Below are 16,686 nucleotides of genomic sequence, written 5' to 3' on the forward strand. Positions count from 1 at the left end.
TGTTCGTCTGTTCTGCCGTCGTTATGCTGTCAATAATACCTGTTTAGGTTCATAGTTGGATTTATCTGTTTGGCATCAGTTGATTTAGGCTTGTTTTTTGTTGGTTTAATTTTTTTTGCATTTAAGAAGTTTCCTCATGACAAACAACACTGCAATGGCATTTATCCAAGAAATTGTATTAATTCGGAAATATCCGGTATGGACGGGTGGTCAATTTCTCGGGCTATTCTCTCCTCTCCTGCCGGTGCACCCTTCTAGCGACCCAGGGACAGCCGTCATCCGTAGTCGAGTCGTCACTACGAGCCGCGCAGCAGACCGTCTTCTTTTGGCACATTCTCTGCAAACCTACAGAGTTTTAAATACAGTCACATTAAGCTGGTGGAAATTTAGGGTTACTTTATATTCAAGCACATTTTAAAACACCTGTTTGCTTGAATACGCATGATTGATCAGCTGACCCAGAGCAACTTGGTTACCATGAATTTATTTTATGGAATGTGACAGTTAGTTTATACTTTTAATTATGCATTTTATCTTGGGTATAAGAAGTCACGACATATTAGCAATTTAATTTAACCTATCTTCACAATAAAATGAAATTTCCTTATGGTCCATAAATTGAACTACAAATAACTGAAGTACATAGTATAAAATGGAAAATTCTGGTGCAATGTATTTCTTATGGGACTATGGCTTTGTGGTGGCTTCTGGTTGTCGCTTGCCATTCGCGTGCCATTGCACTTTTCGGATGTGCTCGACTCTCGATGCCTATGATCAGAACCTCAGCAACCTTCCTGGATGATGTCACATCCACATTTTGTTTTTCTGCTATTTTGAAAATTAGTAATTATTTAACTAGAAATTCTGGAAAAATTCTAAAATTCACCAAAACATCCCCATAAATTCACTCATTAGTTAAATCAATCTCCATCCTTAGTTCGCTCCTCACTCGATTCAAAAATTTTTTTTGGTAAAAGCACATACTATTTAATAAAACATGATCAAATCCCTAAAATTGGCTTAAATTCTGAATCTACAATCCATCATCTTATCGCTCATATTGATACCACCATCTTGATAATCTGTAATTATTTAGTTATAAATTCGGGAAACATTTCAAAAATCCTTCCAAAAAATTACTTATTAAAATAATGATTGATTCGATCGATTCCCGTCATTGGTTTGATCCTTGCTCCATACAAAAATGTCTATTTTAAGTGTAAAACCTTATTTAAGAAAATATGGTGAAACATCCTAAAAGAGGCTTAAATTCCTCATCTACCAGCCTTTAGTCAACAGGTGATAACAATTTAACCACCCTCTTGAAATTTTCTAATTATTAACCTGGAAATTCGAAAAAATTCCAAATATAAAAATTAACCTCTTAAAATAACCATTGAATCGATAGATTTTCATCCTGGATTCGATTCTTGAGAAATACAAAAAGATAATGCAATTAAATATAACATAAATTTAACATAAATAGTGATACGATCAATTTCAGTGGCCAGGCATATCCAGTCAGCAACCAGGCATGTCCAGTTGTTGGCTAGACATGTCCAATTGGTGGTTAGACACTTCCAGTTTGTGATCAGGCTTACACGACAGGATAGTGGCCAGGCACATCGTGTCAGTTACAAGGCACATCAGATAGGTTGAACAGACACATCTGTTGGGTGGTCTGCCTGACACATCCAGTTGGTGGCAAGGCATGCCCAGTCGGTGGCCTGGAATGTCTATTCAGTGGCCAAGAACGCACGTCCAGTAGGTGGCAAGGCATATCTAGTTGGTGGCCAGACACTTCCAGTTGTTGTCCAGGCACATCCAGTTGTTGGCCAGGCACATCCAGTTTGTGGGCAGGCACATCATATAGGTTGGACAGACACATCTAGCATGTTGGCCAGGCACAGATAGTAGGTTGGCCAGGCATGTCCTTTTGGTGGTCAGCCAGTCAGTAGCCAAGAGGACTAATTTTTATATACTTGTAATAACTTTCAAACAGGCCATGTACAATGTCAAGCATGCGGGTAAAACGACCCCGAACCAAGAGGCCTTCTTCGTCGAATACAACCTTTACTCTTTTCAGAAAAGTCATGTTCAGTGTCAGGTGTATAGACCAAGCATATCAAAAATGCAATAACTTTTTTTTGTATAAACTTGTTATATATATAAAACAAATAATTCCCTATTTCAAGCAGTAAAGACAAGATCATTGAATTGTTTGGCCTACAGTATGGATAAAATCTATTACAAGATTATAGAAGAAGCAACCAAGATTGTTTTACACCTCCTATGGGACCAAGAATTCCTGACTACTACAAGACCAAGAGTTTTTGATCCAATAATTATTTAGTTCTGACTAAAGGCTTAACTATGTAAATTTAACGAAAAGGACATAAATATGGAAGCACACTCAAATTAAAGATATAAATTTGAAAAAACACTCAATAAAGGAAGCAATTTCAGAAGCGAATTTGAAAGCATACTTAACGAAAAGGATGTACATTTACACGAAATTTAAAAATGGTAAGATAAGATCCCATAAGTAGAAGACGATACTTGACTACGCATATTTAACGAAAATAACGTACATTTACACGAACAAAAACTCAGTAGGGTACAACCCCGTCAGTAGGATACACCTCAGCTCCAACTGTCTTTGGCAGCAACTCTCTTTGGCTTCAACTACTCCAATGATAGGTTGCTACAAGACTCTAAGGCTACATCGCTACGGAACTACAAATCTACGAGGCTACAATACTACTTGGCTACAAAGATACATGTCTACAAACCTTAAAGGTTACATGACTAAAGGCTAAGAGACTATGAGGAAACAATACTACGATTCTACAAGACTACAGAGCTACAAAACAACATTACAGAGTTACAAAACAAGACTACAAGGCTATATGGCTACATGGCTAGGAGGCTACAAATCTACAAAGTGACGTGGTAACTTGGCTACTAAACTACAAGTCTACAAGACTACAAGGCTACAGGCTACGAGACTACGAACCTACAAGGTTCAAATGGCTACGATGCTACGTGGCTATAAGGCTACTTAGCTACGAAGCTACAAGGCTACAAGGCTACAAGACTACAAGACTATGAGGATAAGGACTACAAAACTACAAGACTACAAAGATATGAGACTATGAGGCTACAAGTCAACATGACTAAGAGGCTACAAGGCTATGATACTCATGTAGCCTTGTAAAAATGTTGGCTCGTAGCCTCAAAGTCTCATAGCTTTGTAGTCTGGTAGTTTCGTTATCCTTAGCCTCATAGACTCGTAGCCTTGTAGTCTCGTAGTTAGGTAGCTAAGTAGCCGTGTAGCCATGTAGCCTCATGGACATTTTAATCTTGTAGACTCGTAGTTTCATAGCATGTAGCCTTTTACTCTCGTAGACTTGTAGCTTAGTAGCCAAATACCCATGTCACTGGTAGGCTTGCAGCCTCGTAGCCATGTAGCCTTATAGCCTTGTAGTGTTTTTGTGTCATAGCTCTGTAATCTTGTAGGATCGTAGTCCTGTTGCCTCGTAGTTTATTAGCCTTGTAGTCATGCAGCCTTGTCAATTTCGTTAAATGCACGAAGTCAAGCATGTAGTATCGTATCATACTGATGGGATCGTATCGTACCGATTTTAAATTTCGTGTGAATGTACATCGTTTCGTTAAATGTGCTTCCTTTTTACATGCTTTATATTAGCTTCACCTGTATGTTTGTTTGTCTGTCCGTCTGTAACTCTTTCGACTAAGAGTGAGTGGCTTATGACTGTAAAATGTCCCACCAATTTCATTACGTTCGTTAGCCGAGCGGTCTAAGGCGCGCGAACCCAGGCAGGCCACCCTGACTGGGCAGTTCTCAAGAATCTTAACATCGGTCAAGAAGATCAGTGCAGTGCAACGGACGCCCACCACAGTGCCGGTGCGACGCACTACCAATGAACGCCGCCCATAGCGACATTGCCAGAAATTAAGTGTATATATATTGAGTTATCTATCTACCTGTATGCTTTTATCTTTTCCTCCCTTTTCTCAAATTTAATTAATGTGTATAGTGTATATGAGTGAAGAATAACTTCCATACCCCAAACATAGAGCCCCGGGGCTCCAGACAAAACCCAAGGTTTTAAACTTTTCCTTTGTATATACCGCTTATATTTTTCTGTTAACCTCTGTGAATTTTGTATATACCAGCAAAGTGTAACTTGTATTTAATAATCATGTATTTTTAGGCAAAAGAGCACTGTGTGCTGGCGTGTCTTGTAAACCATTGTCAAATAACTGTGAAGTGTAAAAATGTACAATAAAAATATTTTGAATTGAATTGACTTCTGAGACGTCAGCTTTCGGATTCAGCGATCGTGGGTTCTACTCCCGGCCACGCCGAAAAAAATAATGATTTTTTTTTTTTTTTCCAGTAAATTCTAAGATTATATCCATACATATAACTGTAAATGATTCGGAGAGACTTTACCATTTCTTTGTGACGTTGCAACTCCAAATAGTTATCTCAGATGGTAATAGGTAGTGTCGGTAACACATTTCCCTATGATAATTATACATAAATATAGTTTAAAAAACTAAAAAAACATGCTTTTAAAGAATATCAAACTAAAAAGTTAAAAATAAATATAGTTTAAAAAACTAAAGAAACATGCTTTTAAAGATTATCAAACTAAAAAGTTAAAAATAATTTTAAAATTTAATTTATGACAATAGTATATAAGCAATACTAGTATAAATGAGAAAAAAGCATGGGGCGCTTAATAAACAAAAAATATGGCACAAAGCGCCTCAAGCTTTTTTCTCATTTATACTAGTATTGCTTATATACTATTGTCATAAATTAAATTTTAAAATTATTTTTAACTTTTTAGTTTGATAATCTTTAAAAGCATGCTTCTTTAGTTTTTTAAACGATATTTATTTTTTTAAGTGCGCTTCCAAATTTGCTTCCCAATGTGCTTCCTTTATTGAGTGTTCTTGAGTGTTCTTTCAAATGTACTTCTTTTTTGAGTGTCCTTTTCGTAAAATGTATATAGTACAGTCTTTAGTCAGGACTAAGTGCTTATTGGATCGAAAACTCTTGGTCGTGTAGTATGCAAAAAACATTTTTCAGTAAATCTTGGTTCTATAGGAAGCATAAATAGATCCCACCCATACTGTAGGCGAAAACGTCAATTGGCAAGACGTTCAAAGACAATTGATTTGTTTGATTGAAAAATAACATAATTGTTTTAAATATATAACAAGTTTCTACGAAGAAGGTCTTGCCTTTTGGATACGATTGGTCTATACACATGACACCAAAGATGTCTTTTCTGAAATGAATACCGGGTATTGTAATCGACGATGGCTTCTTGGTTCGAGGTAGCTTGACCTACACGCCAGAAATTGTACATGACCTGTTTGAAAGATATTATAAATGTCGAAAAATTAAACTTCTTGGTTACTGACTGCCTGACCACCAAATTGACATGCCTGGCCATTACTAGCTGTGTCTGGCCAACCTGCTAGATGTATCTGTCCAACCTATATGACGTGCCTAGCCACAGACTGAGGTGTCTAGCCAACAACTGGATGTGCCTGGTCACCGACCGGATGTGCCTGGCTACCAAACTGTCGTGTTAACCTAACCAGAAACTGGAAGTTCCTAACCACCAACTAGAGCCAATAACTGGATGTGCCTAGATGCTGACTGGATATGCCTAGCCACTGACTGGACATGCTTGGCCACTATAGGACATGCGTGGCCAAAAATTGACTGTACGTAGCCACTGATTATGTGTATCTGATTAATCGACTGTTATGTAGAACTGCCCTGAAAACATATGTCAAGGCATGCAAAAGACTTGCTTCGCCTTCTTGAAAGACTGCAGAGATCGAGAAATGCTAGTAATTGGCTTGTTTATTGTACTTGTAGAAATTAGGTAATAAATTTTTATTTGTACAAAACTTGTGTTTTTCTTTCTTGAACCTGCCACTAATTGTGTTAAATTGATTTTTTATTTAATTATATAACTTTTTTGTATTGCTCTATGATCGAACAAATGACTACAATAAATCGAATCAATCGTTATTTTAATATGTGAATTTTTTTCTCGAAATTATAGTTTAATAAAACAGATTTTCAATATAGTGGTTAATATTTTATCATTTTCCTAGTTGCTGCTAGTTGAGAAATTTAATCCTCTTTTAGGAGTTTTCATGTTATTTTATTAAAAAGTTTTTTTTTCCACCTAAGTATTTAACATTTTTGCATCGAACAAGGATAAAATTAAGGACAGCAATCGATTGAATCAATCATTATTTTAATAAGTGATTTGGAAGGATTTTTGAAAAATTTTCCGAATTTATAGCTATATAATTACAGATTTTCAAGTTGGCAGCCAAGACAGGTAACAAGATGGTGGCTGATTGCTGCAAAATTTAAGCCGATTTTAGGATTTTGATTACGTTCTAATAATTAAGTGTTTCAAAGCAATTTTTTGTATCGGATAGGGATCGATCTAATGACGGAAGTCGATTTAACCAATCAGTTAATTGAGTGAATTTTTTGATGAATTTTATACATTTTCCTGATTTATAAGTAAATAATAACAAATTTTCATAATAGCAGAAAAACAAATGGACGTGGCATCATCCAAGATGGTCGCCGAGGTCCAGATCATAGGCATCGAGAGGCGAGCACAGCTGAAAATAGCCTTTTCCTCACGAATGGCAAACCACCACAGAAGCCACCACAAATCCGTTGTCCCATAACAAATACATTGTACCAGACTGCTCCATTTTTACTTCTAACTTAAATTTATATTTTTTTAACTGCTAAAAATTTATATAATCAGAAAGCTAAATGTTAATGTTATTGAAATTTTGTTCGAAAAATCCTCAAGACTTTGTTAATATTTTCAATTAAAACTTGCATAAAATATACGCACTTAATACTACCACTTAAGCTTGCACAACGTTACAAATAATGTCCAAAGAATTTAATAGAGTTGGTAATACAACAAAAATCTTGTTTAGCTAAACAAAAAATTGCAAATGCTTCTATCACAATTGACTAATTTTGTGGAATCAGTTTTATGCTGGATACTATCTATTTTAATCTAAGTATCATACCATGTTTCGAATGCTTTTTTATTCTAGCGTATTTTTTCCCAAAATTTTAAAGAAAATGTATAAAAACAAGGTTGATATAAAATTTTACTTTTTATTTGAGAGCAGTGACAACAAATAATATTAAAAAATTGAAATTTTTTAAATATTAATTTTATCAAGCAATCAATTTACATACAAGATTAAATTTATAAATATCTTTAAACATTCCTTTTAATGTTTAATACGTTAACCAGAGAATTTAAATTATGGTAGATGATTTAATCTTTACTTTTATTCTTAAAAATAGTGTTGTATTCATAGAGTTTAGTTTAAACCATGCAAGTGAAGATCATGCTTTTTATATAAAAAGCTTTCGTATGCATTTATGTGAATAAAACGATATCTTATTTTAAAGCTTATGTTCCGAAAGTATTGAAGAATCAAAAATGAAATAATTAATTTAAAAAATATTAACTAACAAAAAATAATAAATGATTTATATGCATAGTAGAAAGTTAGTGTGCCAATTGTATAACAATAAAATTATAAAGAAAAAAATGTGACTTGACATATGCTTCCAAGAATTATCGTAATCATGTAAAGTTTTAACAAGTAGTTTATTAGTAAACATTTAACTTTTGATAAAGTCTAAATGAAGTCACTTGCTGAATATTTTTAAATATTATTTATCTCAGAGTTGAGAGTTTATATTTGCGAATTACGAGTTGTGATGTGCGAAAGTAGGCAAAAAAAATGCAAAAGTATGAGAAAGTTTACAAAAGTATTTGAAATTAAATGAAATCATACGCTGTTGCTGCCATCAGTAACCAGTATTAGAAACCCTGCGACATCGAGCAATATTCGTGTATCGAGCCACAGAGCAGTCACTCACCGGGTTTAGAAACTACGCAAGAGACGCAATAACGCAAGAAACGCAAGATGCAAAAAATTCAACAACCATATTTTAAAGTTCTGGTTTATGTACTACACAAGGTTCAATAACGCAACGCAAGTACTGTTCAACTTCCAACTTTCTTGCGTTTTGTTTTGCGTTTTCAACGGCCATGTTGGGAGTGAAGTGTTCCGAAAACTTTTAAAGACGCAGATATGTGAATAGAAGGCTAAGATGATGTTTTTTATTATAAACATGATCTTTTTGATGAACTTTCGCACAGTAAAAAAAATCACGTTTAGCATAATTTTTTAAAAATAATCTACGTTAAATTTCGTGTCCGAGTTTCGTATTATAAGTTTATCTGCAACACAAGAACACGCGAATTGGCTCGTTACTGAGGTTAGAATTTTACACATCTCTGGCGAGTTATGAAAGATTAGCTTTATTGTCTTTATTGCACTTGATTTATTTTGAGAATTGTTTTACTTATGTTACCAAATAATATCTTACAACATTTAAATCAGGCAGTAAACCAACAAAAAAATCCATGGGGAGATATTATTAGATATTTACGATCTCCAGGATATGATTGGATAAGATCGGGATGATACAATGGGATACGATCAACAGGATACGATGGGATACGATCGACAGGGTAAAGTAGAATAAGATTAGCAGGATACCATGGAATATGATCGGCAGCGTACTCAAGTGTCACGAATATGAGTCTATCTTGGCTTTCGAGGTTGAGCCTCTTTTACCGATGTTTCGTCAGCATAACAGCAGGCATCTGCAGCCAGGTTGGCTACAGATGGACATAAGTACAAAAATGCGTTGTCTTATATCTGGTTTTTGTCGCAGAAACTAATTTGAATACATGGATCGTTGCTTGCAGCGGTATCGAAAGTTCACTCGGTGTTGTCACTTCCGGAAGGAGTTAACCTCGAGAAAGAATGCTAAGCGTCATTAGATGACTGAGTGTATATTATGTCCTTAAAACATGAAGTAGCAGCCAATATAAAAAAAGTTTTAGTCGAAGAAAATAATTCATCATCATATAAGACCTGTAAAACTGTTTGAAGCATTTTGATGAACGGCGATGAGTTCGAAACTTTATGTGCATGCTTGTTGACATTAAAGATGTACGAAAATTTGCGAATGTGATCGAAAATTTTTACGTAGATTTACAAATATGATAATGAAGATTAATATGGATGTACATTAATATACTGTTATAAGTTCGAAGATGTACGGAGATTAATGAATATGATTGCGAAGTTTTACATAGATGTACGAAGATGATTGCAAAGATTTACATGGCTTGTTGATTACTATTATTAAATTGAAGTTTTACATTGATTTAAAGAGATGATTGCGAAGTTTTAGATAGATTTACAAAGATAATTGGGAAGTTTTATATCGATTTACATAAATAATAGCGAAGCTTGACACTGACTTACGAATATGATTGCGAAATTTAATATGAATTCACAAAGTTGATTGTGAAATTATACGTGGATGCATTTGTATGTATAGTGATAAAGAAATCGAAGTTTTTATGTAGATACTCGTTTATCTACTAAAATGGGTACGAAGATTTATGCTGATGAACTATGATGTGTTCGATGAAGTACGAAGTTTTCCGAAGATAATTGTAAATAATAATGTAGATGTATAGTAATGTACGATGATGAAAATTCAAAGTCTTACTTGTACGCACGTTGATGAAATACGGTAAATACGCAGATGTACGAAGATTAACGAAGGTAGATAGAATAACATTAGTGTTTGTGATGTAATATGATGTGATTGAACAGGTACGAATATTTACGGAAATAATTATGAAGTATTATGTGGATGCTAGTTTGGTGCAATATGAATTGTCCGAAGCTACATGAAGATAATTGAAATTATTGTGCAGAATTATGTAGATGCTCGTTAATGTAATATGTTAAGTTCCAAAATGTACGAAGATTTTTGATGACATTTTTCGAGTTTTACATAAATGCTCATTGATGTACAATGATGAAAAAAAATGAAGTTTTATATGTATTGCGGTGAGTACGAATATGAATGATATTTACGAAGATAATTGAGAAGATTTATGTGGATGCTTATTTATGCATTATAATGAGATATAAAAATTATGTGAATGCTCGTTAATGTACTTTGATGTTTCGAAGATATACGAAGATTTACGAAGATTGATTGTGAAGATTTCCGTGAATTTACGAAGGTGATTACGAATATGTACAGTGATAATGATGGTGGATATGCGTCGAATTGTGTGTCCTAGGCAGCGAATGTGCATACAAATGTATGTACGAATATGTCCTTTTAATTAAATATGTGTACTTTTTGTTTTATGTGCATCCGAATGTGCCTTTTTTGATGAATGTTTGTCCAAAAGTGTATCTTTTCGATAAATTTGCATCCTTTTTTATGAATGTGTGTCCTTTTTAAAGAATTACTTGCCATATGTGCATCAACTTTGTTGAATGTATGTTTTTTGTATGAATATGTGTCTTTTTGAAGTTATACTTCTTATACGAGGTTCTCGCGTTTAATCTGGCCAAGTATATTTGACTAACATGTACGAACCAATCACTCGTCCTATATTACACTTGAATGAAGAAGCAGGCACAGTTAAAACGTAAAATAAATTTGGTTGGACATCTTCACATTGACACGATGTTCCTTTAAGAGAGTTTTCTTTGTAGCTATACATAACAGAATAACTAACCAGGCCTACATTGTTCAAGTAACTGTACTGTACGCTTATAGAAATATTATAAAAACATTGTACGATCAGCTACGTAAGTGCTTCGGGTTATAAATGGGCCACGGAAAAGAATGTACGAGGCTAGATTTTATCTCACAGACAAGATTTTAACAACTAGAAAGTACCTACACAGATATCGATGCTTACTATCGCCAGTGCTGTTACTAATTACAAATATTAGATCTGCTCGATCTCCTAGTCAAGCAAGTGAAGTACGCAGAAGTTTAATTGAATGCATATAACTTTAATTACTTGCTAGGAACTAATGTACGTGTGGATATGTGTGGATATCAACACTAGCTTTTGATCAGTATTGAATTAAAACGAACCTACTGCATTTTCACTCTTGTTTTGTTTTTATTCAACAATTTTTAACACTTTCTGTGTTAAATATATACTCCTCTTTCATTTTTAATCTTTTAAATAAGCTGGAAATAGTCAAAACTGCCATGATTAGTATAGTTAAGGCGTACAGTCAACACGTAATTGTCTATGACCTTATTTTCATTTGTACTGTTTACGATTTTCATATAAACAGTTTACATTATATATTTCCGATTAATCTAGGACTACCAGACGATCTTTTATCCACGGACACTTTCCAGCCAATATTGAAAAGAAGCTGACAAAAGTTCAGTGATTTTTAAAATAAAACAAAGAAACCCATTAAAATGTTCTAGATATATTTGATTAATTCTGGTATTTACGTCTTATTTTTGCTATTGTAGCTTACTTCGAATAATTATTTGCAATAAACACAATAAACAGCTATCAGATTAACATGTAAATGCGTAAATCAGAGCTAGATTATAACAACAATTTATTTTATAAGTATATTATCGTTTATAAGCATTATTTCTTTCAGGATTCTTAACACTACGTACTAAATAATCTATGAGCAACAATTGTTTTAATATAATCCCAATAAATAAGTTGCATTATACCAAATTATGATTTAGTTTTTGGGTGTGATTTACTTTTACCTGTCATATTTAAAAATTAATTCTTCCACTATCTCTCGGTGTTTTATTAATTCGCTCACGCAAACTTAATTATGATTAATAATTAATCTCGCCATTATTCATTTCATACAATATTTGTTATACATTGAATTAAAAAGCTATGCGCAGACGAATATGACCAGATAGCAAGCAAATATACACTTAGTTTACTTCACTAGGAATGCTGAGCTAGTCCATGGCCTATGTACGTTGGATTTTGGGTTTGTAGCTATATTGGGTAAGGCGTAAATATTACTTTTGGTTTAAACTAATATTACGTTTAGTTTAGTTTGTAAGTTGCCATTAGTGCTGTGACGCTGGTATTTGGCACGTTTCATAAACAAATAGCAAACGTCCCCCCAAAATATACCATCCAACAACCATTTTGAAATAATGTTTCTGAATTTGGATATTACAGGCAACACTAGAATTAATTTTAGAGAATTGTCCTACTTTAGTTGAGTTGTCCACTTATTTTATTACCAAATGATACCAAACAGTTAGATCTAATTACCATCTCATTTTTCTGAGGAACGTACACGAGGACAGTTTTTCTTCGAGGAGTCAGGTTTAGAGGATTTCGAATCAGAGATCTGTGATAATGAAAGTGACTCTGTAAATACTTGCGCAGAGTGTATGTAGACGCCTATTCCGTCTCTCGTCCCTACGATGATAGAGAACAAGCCTGCTACTCATTTTGACATTTTAGATCTACTTCTGGAGGATTTAGGCTGTTACCAACCATCCAGCCATTCTTGCGAAATGTAACTCAAGAGCAGAACCCAAGAGGGGAACCTCAAGCGCCAGAGTTGCCGTTGATGTAACTTGCACAAAACATACCTGGTACAAAGACCTGCCTGACTGCATGCTCGCATCGCCGGAGGAAGCAGTGTGTGGGTGTGTGTGTGTGTGCATCTATGTGACGAGTCGGAGGGGTTTGGGCGGCGGTCTCCTTTGCCGCTATGCACGAGCAACTCCGGGAACGGGCGAGGAGTGGGAGGAGGTAGCGGTGGGTGTAGACATCTACGCTAACAACAGTGTTTGTCCACCTGTACGTGTGGGCAGGGGAGTCGAGTGTGTTAAGTCGTCAGTAAAACATCTCGCGACTTACTCAACTTGTGACTGCTGTAGCCCAAGTAGGACAGAGTCTCCAGGTCATTGGGCATCAACTGTGCATCGTCTGTCAACAAAACGACTGAAAAAGAGAAACTTACCCAAACGATTGTCAAGTCAATACGAAAAATACCAGAGAGAACATTTCAGCCTATGAACAAAAATACATGACGACATTTCACAAAAACACATTAAAAAAAAGTTTATTAGTGTCCGTTTTAGAGGAGTAAGATTTTCACAGCTCAATTTATTGTTTATTTAGTATCACGATGACGTTTACCAGCGGGTAGTTTTAATATTTCGTAAGAAAACTTAAATTAAATTCCATTCTCTCTCGAAAAAAGTGTAGCACGGCCTTTTATTTAGTTATGAAACAAATGCAGAAGTAAAACACTAGCATACTCTAACGTTTACTTGGCACTAAGAAAGCATCATCACTAATTTATACATGTAAGTAAATATGTACAGTAAAACAGTCAGTAACGAACATGAACCAAGCTACACTATTTGGAACTATCGTGTTGGCTCGAACGCCAGCTACTGGCCAGCCAGCCTGTGCTACAGGATTGTCCGGCCGAAAGGGCCCGCTACACAGATACACAGGACCCTGAACGGCACATCGAAAGCGAACCACAGAGAGTTCTAGACATCGAACAAACACCCAGCGCCACAAGGCATGCCCTCGCTGGTCGCCCAGAGACAGGGAGCACTCCGGCACGAGTGTCGCACTTGTGTGCTAAACCTACTCTGCGCCAACATGTTTGTTAGAACAACAGGAGGCTGCATACAGGGACGTTAATGAATATATATTTTTAAATTTAAGACATTAGACATAAATATATATATTGTACGATTCATTCTAAATGAAAAAAAAATCAGCTATCGCGTATGATAAAAACCATTACATAATTTGTAGCGTATAACCACTAGCTACCTTATGGTGATTTAGAATTAATATAGATAATTAAATATAAACAGTGTTCAATGATTCTGATAGGAATCCGTTAGCAGCAAACGTAATTCTGAGGACAGGGAAATGGTAAAGGAAAACTGAGGAAGAAGAAATGCCGCCTTGCTTAAATTAATCGGGGCAAGTGACGTTGTGAAAACAAAATTGAAAAAATAAAAAAAAATTAGTGAATTTTATTTAGCTGTTATTCATGTCTTGTTAACTAGGTCATAGGAAATGATCACAAATATATGCTAATAGTAATGAAATCGTCATACTATGAAATTATAACAAAGGTTAAGGTCGTCAGAAACTAAAAATGAATCCAAGTTATATCGGATAAGTAAACAGAATAGCTGAGTGCCACAAGCTCGGCCAAATTGAGATGCTGGAGATGGATTTTGAGTCAGAATAATAATGATAATAACGAGAACACGAAATACTTGAGAGCGGTGTTGCAGGGTCATAGGTGATTAAAAGAAAGTAAATCTATAGAATATGATTAAATCTCTACGGAATTAATGAAAAAACCTTAAATATAATGGAGTGAAGGTTGTAACCAGATCCTCTAAAAATAAACCGATGAATGGTTCAACAATTTTCCTGAAAATAATTATGATCGCACTACAGAACGACTGTATGTTATTGCGTACAGCAACCCCACGAATATCATGCACCAAATTTGAGTTTAGGAAAAAGAAAGTGATAGGTATGTCGTAGAAGTCTTGATAATAGTCACATATGTAGATGTAACACCTATATAAAGGGGAAAAAAACGCAGGTTGTTTTAAACAGAGTAAAATGAAAAAAAACTAAAGAGAGGATCTTCAAGATAGTTGGAATTGATTGGTGAGATAAGAGACAATCGGCAAAGTGTACATGGAGTAAACATCAAAGCAGAGTGAAATCATGAGACATCCAATGCATATAAGGTGTAAAGGCAAGCATAGCCATAGCTAATGCAGTCTTTATCAAGTCCATCATTTTAACGTTTAGGACATGAATACGACGAAGAACCAGTGAAATGTTACACTTGGAGAGTTGTTCGGCATGGAGCGGAGAAAGGGCTTAAGTAGGAAGGAGAATCACTAGTATTTGACGTGTGGTTTTGGACAAAGTCAACGACCAAGTGCGCCGATCGAGGGACTAAAGACGCGGGTTTGAGGCACGATAAGTAATGTAGCAGGAAAGTGATAACACGTGACAAGACACACTCATTGTCATCTCAAATTATAGATTGTAGATGAATTTTCAAGAGTTTAAAGAACAGAAGATGAGATTTATATGGAGTGCTTAACTTTTTGGACAGTACAAAGCAAGGAAAAATAGAGGAATAAAGTGGATTATTGCGAAACAAAATAATTAAACGGTTGTAAAAGAAGGTTGGTTCCTTCACCAAACATGCTGCGACCTAATGTTGCAGGATTATGGTCGTTTATGACCTTCGACGAGCCTTGGGCACGCGCCAGTCAGCTGCGTTAGAACTGTGGGCCTTGCAAGCGCGCACGAGACAGTAGTTCCGTGCCGGGCTCCGTGTGACGCGGCCTCCTGTCTCCTGCGGGCGACCCGAGGGCACCGGAGCGACCCTCCACGCAGCGCCGCGCCCGGGAAGCACTCACTACCACACGGTCCAACTGGCGGCCTCTTACCGGTGCTAGTGCTATTCTGGGGTTTGGGGTTGATGCTGCCGAACGTCGTGAGCCTCGAAGAGCGAGCCTCCTCCGGCGCGTCTAGCACTACCAACATTCAGACACCAACATTCACCGGCAGTTGGCGGCCACACGCGGAGCCAAGCCCTCCGGCAGGATTACAGAGCAACTACAAACAACACTCAGCTCATCTACAGCAGTACGTTATTTTTAATGTTGTAACTGAATTAAACGGAATGGAATTTACGGCCAGTACACTAGAAATATTTAAAAAAATTCACTTTCAATGAACTAGTGAAGGAGAAAAATGTTTACGAAAACATGCCAAAAATTTGGTGCATAGTATAAAATGTGTATTTTATATATATATTTTTTTTACTTTTTGTTACAAGAAAAGATTTATTTGAAGCATTAAATCTACTGTGCGTATAGTGCAAAGTTTTTAGTAAAAAGGCACATATATGTTATGTAATTTAAATATAATGCTTTAAATGTGCAATATCAAACAATTTTAGAATTTAATATTCTTAACAAATTTACAGATGTCAGTATTAATTACATGCACAATGATGTTAATTTAATTACTTATTTGCAATATATTTTAAGAAGTATTAATTTTTTATAAGTTATAAGTATTATTGCGTATGTTCAGATTATACTTTAAATGAATTATTTATATTTTACAGTGTTCCTAAATTGTAAAGTCAATCTTTGTCAAGGACATTTTATCTAAACAATGCATTACACATATGAAAACAAATATCACTTGAACACACTAAAATTACAATTACCTATTATTACTACTATAGCATGTAACATGTAGGCTAGTAAGTTTTTCTAGTCTTTTTTGTCATTCAATTAATAAATAATACTTTATTATACATCAGTTAAATGAACCATTTAGTACACGTATTGTTCAAACGCATGTAACTCATATGCCCAATAACAATAGGTGAAAATGGATTATTAATACTGAATTGTGTGCATGTATCTATACATAAAAACTAAACCATCAAGTATGTTTTGAGGTTGAATTTTAAGAAAATCAGCATGATTGTTCCGGAAGTTTAAAGTATTTTTTAACAAGCGTACATTTTTTTAAATAGGCTAGAAAAACTTAGCATAGGAAAAAACATCCTAAAGGATTAGGCAACAAGACAGTATTAAATTTACTATATCATAGCCAAGTT

General features: G+C 35.1%; 1 protein-coding gene across 1 annotated transcript in view; it reads right to left on the minus strand.

Annotated features, from left to right (window-relative positions):
• LOC134531038 (uncharacterized) overlaps positions 1–16,686 on the minus strand; it is a 78,446-nt gene that overhangs the window by 56,396 nt on the left and 5,364 nt on the right. The window contains exon 2 of the mRNA XM_063366530.1: positions 15,497–15,583. Within this exon, the coding sequence (XP_063222600.1) occupies positions 15,497–15,583 (87 nt within the window). The remainder of the gene's footprint in view (positions 1–15,496; positions 15,584–16,686) is intronic.

Source organism: Bacillus rossius, chromosome 3 (assembly GCF_032445375.1).
Source record: "Bacillus rossius redtenbacheri isolate Brsri chromosome 3, Brsri_v3, whole genome shotgun sequence".
NCBI lineage: Eukaryota > Metazoa > Arthropoda > Insecta > Phasmatodea > Bacillidae > Bacillus > Bacillus rossius.